At 33.0% G+C, this 3,784-nt stretch overlaps 1 protein-coding gene across 1 annotated transcript; it reads left to right on the top strand.

Moving 5' to 3' along the window:
* Window positions 1-3,784, top strand: LOC139520373 (proton-coupled folate transporter-like). The gene is made up of 4 exons (XM_071312963.1): window positions 1-1,241; window positions 1,563-1,646; window positions 2,508-2,664; window positions 3,078-3,784. Exons 1-4 carry the CDS (start codon window positions 2-4, stop codon window positions 3,205-3,207), a joined length of 1,611 nt encoding a protein of 536 aa, XP_071169064.1. The 5' UTR covers window position 1; the 3' UTR covers window positions 3,208-3,784.

Genomic DNA, 3,784 nt, shown 5'->3' with positions numbered 1-3,784 from the left:
TATGGACGATGAAAAAGAAGGTCTATTGGCCAAGGATAACACATATGAAAAGGAAGTTCTATTGGCCAAGGATAAAACATATGAAAAGGAAGTTCTATTGGCCAAGGATAAAACATATGAAAAGGAAGTTCTATTAGTTAAGGAGAAAACATACACACAATGTATGAGTACAAGAATGAAAGTGATGATGTATGCATTAATTTACAACTGTGCGATTACTGTGACCACAACAATCGAACCACAATTTACTTATTCATACATAAAAAATAATTATTCTTTAAATGACACCCGTGATGAAACACAGAATAATTCTACTGAAAACTTTAAGACGTGTGATGCCAATTCAACATCATCAGACGACCAACTACAACAATTAGCATCAGACTGGTCATGGTACATGCAAATTGCTGAAGCGGGTGTTTCATTTCCAATCGTAGTTTTCGCAGGACCAATCGCTGATAAAATTGGACGGAAACCTGTTTTGATGTGGAATTTAGTTATCACACTCGTTTCATTTATTCTTAAAACAGTAATCGTGTATAGAAACATGAATTTATATTATTATACCATTGCATGTGGAATATTAGGGCTTGCAGGATCGTTTTATACATATCAAATAACAAACTTCGCTATTCTTGCAGATGTAACCTCAGAGGGAAAAGATAGATCTTTAATGATGACAGTATACGATGCTTTATCTGCCGTTGGCTCTGTTAGCTTTCAAATAGGTACCGGGTACTTAATACAACTAATAGGTTTTACAGATCCATATATAATTACCTCAGGCATGTTTCTGTTCCTGTGTGTTTTAGTACAATTAACACTTGCAGATTCTTGGATACCACCAGACAAGAAAACTAAAATAAAATGGCTTAAGATTCCGTTTGAATTATTTTCATTCTGCTTTAAGCCTGAAAATATGAGTAAACTAGTTAATATAACCAAATTTATCATATATTTCGTCGCATATTGCCTTTTTTATTTCCCACATTGTGTGGTTAGTGCAATAAGAACTATATTTCAGTTGGGAACCCCGTTTTGTTGGACCTCTGAACACATTGGGTGGTATGGAGCAGGATCTGACTTTGTCATGTTTATATGTGGAACACTCATACTAAAGACATTTCATTCTTGTTGCGTCGGGTTGACCGACCGAGTAATCGCAGTCTTTGGAATTCTATCCTGTATGTCAACGTATATCGTGTATGGGCTATCGAAAAATCAATGGATATTATACGGAGGTAATTTATGTTCTATATGTTGTATTTTATTTTTTTACAATTTTTATTTCATTTCAAAAAGAAAAATCACAAAATTACCGAACGCTAAGGAAAATTCAAGACGGAAAGCCCATAATCGATTGCAAAATTAAAAGCTCAAACACACCAAACGAATGGCTAACAACTGTCATATTCCTGACTTGGTACAGGTATTTTTGAAGTTTCTGCAGTTTGTATAAACGTTAACTGAAAAGTTGTAGTTCACTAATTACCATGAAGTGAGTTTACATTTTTCAGCAATTTTAAATAATCAAGCTTAATTGACATATTTTCACATTTCAGCAATAGGAACAGGAGTTATTCGAGTTCTACCAGTGTCTTTAATTAGAGCACTCTTGTCCGAGATGGTACACAAAGACAAGCAAGGTTGGTTATCGTGATTACTATAGGTTTTATACAGCATCATTTTTAATAAACAGCTTTCACTAGTAAATTTATTGCGATGGAAAACTATTTTATAACAGTTATACATAACAGTCAAATAAGGGATTTGAAGAAGAAAAAACTTTTAAAAATCCATTTTTCGATGAAAAAAAGCACGATAATATAAAGCAAACAAACAGTATGACGTGCCATCAAATTATATACAAGTAAAGGTAATATATAATATATATACATGTATTTAACTTTTACTTAAATAATAATCATCGAAACAGTTTACAGAGATTAGTTCCTAAGAGACGGTCACTATATCAACCACACACGCATATCCAATAAATTTAAATTGCGAATGGAAACGGGAAATGTGTCAAAGAGACAACAACCCGACAAAAGAGCAAAAAACAGCGCAATGTCATCAATGGGTTTAAGCCGCTCACCACTGAATATGTTCATCAGTTTACGTAAAAGAGGGACGAAAGATACCAAAGGGACAGTCAAACTCATAAATCTAAAATAAACTGACAACGCCATGGCTAAAAATGAAAAAGACAAACAGAAAAACAATAGTACAAATGACACAACATAGAAAACTAAAGAATAAACAACACGAACCCCACCAAAAACTAGGGGTGATCTCAGGTGCTCCGGAAGGGTAAGCAGATCCTGCTCCACATGTGGCACCCGTCGTGTTGCTTATGTGATTACAAATCCGGTAAATAGTCTAATTCGGTAGGTCACATTCATGAAAGGGAAAGGGATTGTAGTTACGACGTAAGGAACATATCCGATATCATTTGTGTAAATATATGCTGTTTGATTTTTTTTTGTTTATTTTTTTTGTTACAGGAGTACTGTATTCCTCCATTCACGTGATGGAAACATTACTAAGAATAGGAGGAGCCACACTGTTTAACAACATCTATCACCATACTTTGTCATTATATAATGGATTTGTATTCTTCACTATGGCGGGCTTTGTTTTTGCTGCCTTCATTTTAATGATGTAAGTAATAAAAATCATACACTCTCTCTTCTTTGTCTGTTTGCTTGTTTTTGGTGTGTTTTTTAAGTCTGTCTTCACATGCAATATGATCTCAATCTTTAGCAACTATGCAAAAAATGCACAAATATGAATCGTTTCGATGTAGATTATCATCGTAAATGATATAATTAGAATGTAGACTACCGTATCTAGAAACCATTTTTTTTTTTATAGTTATATGGCCAAAACAACAGAAGAAAGAAAAAAAAAACACACACACACACATGCATCACACCACGAAACGAAAACAAAGGTCGTAAACAAAATAATTTTATTTTCCAAGAAAAATTGTTGTGAATAGTTGAATAGTTTACTAATTTTAAGTAATACATGTACTTTTACTGTGTTCTTAACTGATATACCTTTCATTTCAGGTATACGGTATGCTTAAAAACGACCAAGAAAACCAATGAACTCATAATTGAGAAACCAGCCATCCAAGACGTGGACGGTATCGAAAAACCAGCCATCAAAGACGTGGACGGTAGAGAATCAAACGTCTAAAACCCTTATAACAAAAAGACAAAGTATACAGATCTTATTCTTTTAAAGAGATATAAATTCGATGGTCTTGAAATTGCACTTCTTCTCGAATGTTAACAATTGAAATTCATTGTGTGATCTCCAACAATAATAACAAATTGAGTCTAATGTATGTGAGAAATATTGTCATCATTATCAGAATACTCATTAATTGTCATTAGTTAATGGTTCTATGTGACTTCCTCTTTATTAATAGATTATAGGGTACCAACACTATTGTTATGTATTAAAGCAATGTATAAATGAGAAAGCAAATAACTTGTAGACCTGTTTACATTGAACTTGAACGTATTGACAACAAACTTTGCAATAGCTTTTCTGTGATGAGTAATTACTAGAAGCAGGTCTAGTTATCTGAATGAGTTTTTATAGGAAATGTTCCTATATGTTCATGCAACAAGATATGGTTTACATATCACATCTTCTTATCCTTATATTGGGAAGTTCTTAAATGAAATGTATTTTGCTAGAGCTGTATGTTGAACTGTATTTTTCTTTTGTTATTTGTGTAATTTAATTACTGCCCCTTCTAAGTATA

The sequence above is a fragment of the Mytilus edulis genome, chromosome 1 (assembly GCF_963676685.1).
Source record: "Mytilus edulis chromosome 1, xbMytEdul2.2, whole genome shotgun sequence".
NCBI classification, from domain to species: Eukaryota; Metazoa; Mollusca; class Bivalvia; order Mytilida; family Mytilidae; genus Mytilus; species Mytilus edulis.
This window is presented reverse-complemented; position numbering and strand designations above follow the sequence as displayed.

What these genes read in the sequence shown, in the direction of transcription:
- LOC139520373 (XM_071312963.1), top strand. Translation starts at nt 2, where the DNA reads ATGGACGATGAAAAAGAAGGTCTATTGGCCAAGGATAACACATATGAA. An exon ending in TCAATGGATATTATACGGAG is followed by an intron (nt 1,242 to 1,562) that starts GTAATTTATGTT and finishes TTCACATTTCAG; the next exon opens with CAATAGGAACAGGAGTTATT. An exon ending in GCTGCCTTCATTTTAATGAT is followed by an intron (nt 2,665 to 3,077) that starts GTAAGTAATAAA and finishes CTTTCATTTCAG; the next exon opens with GTATACGGTATGCTTAAAAA.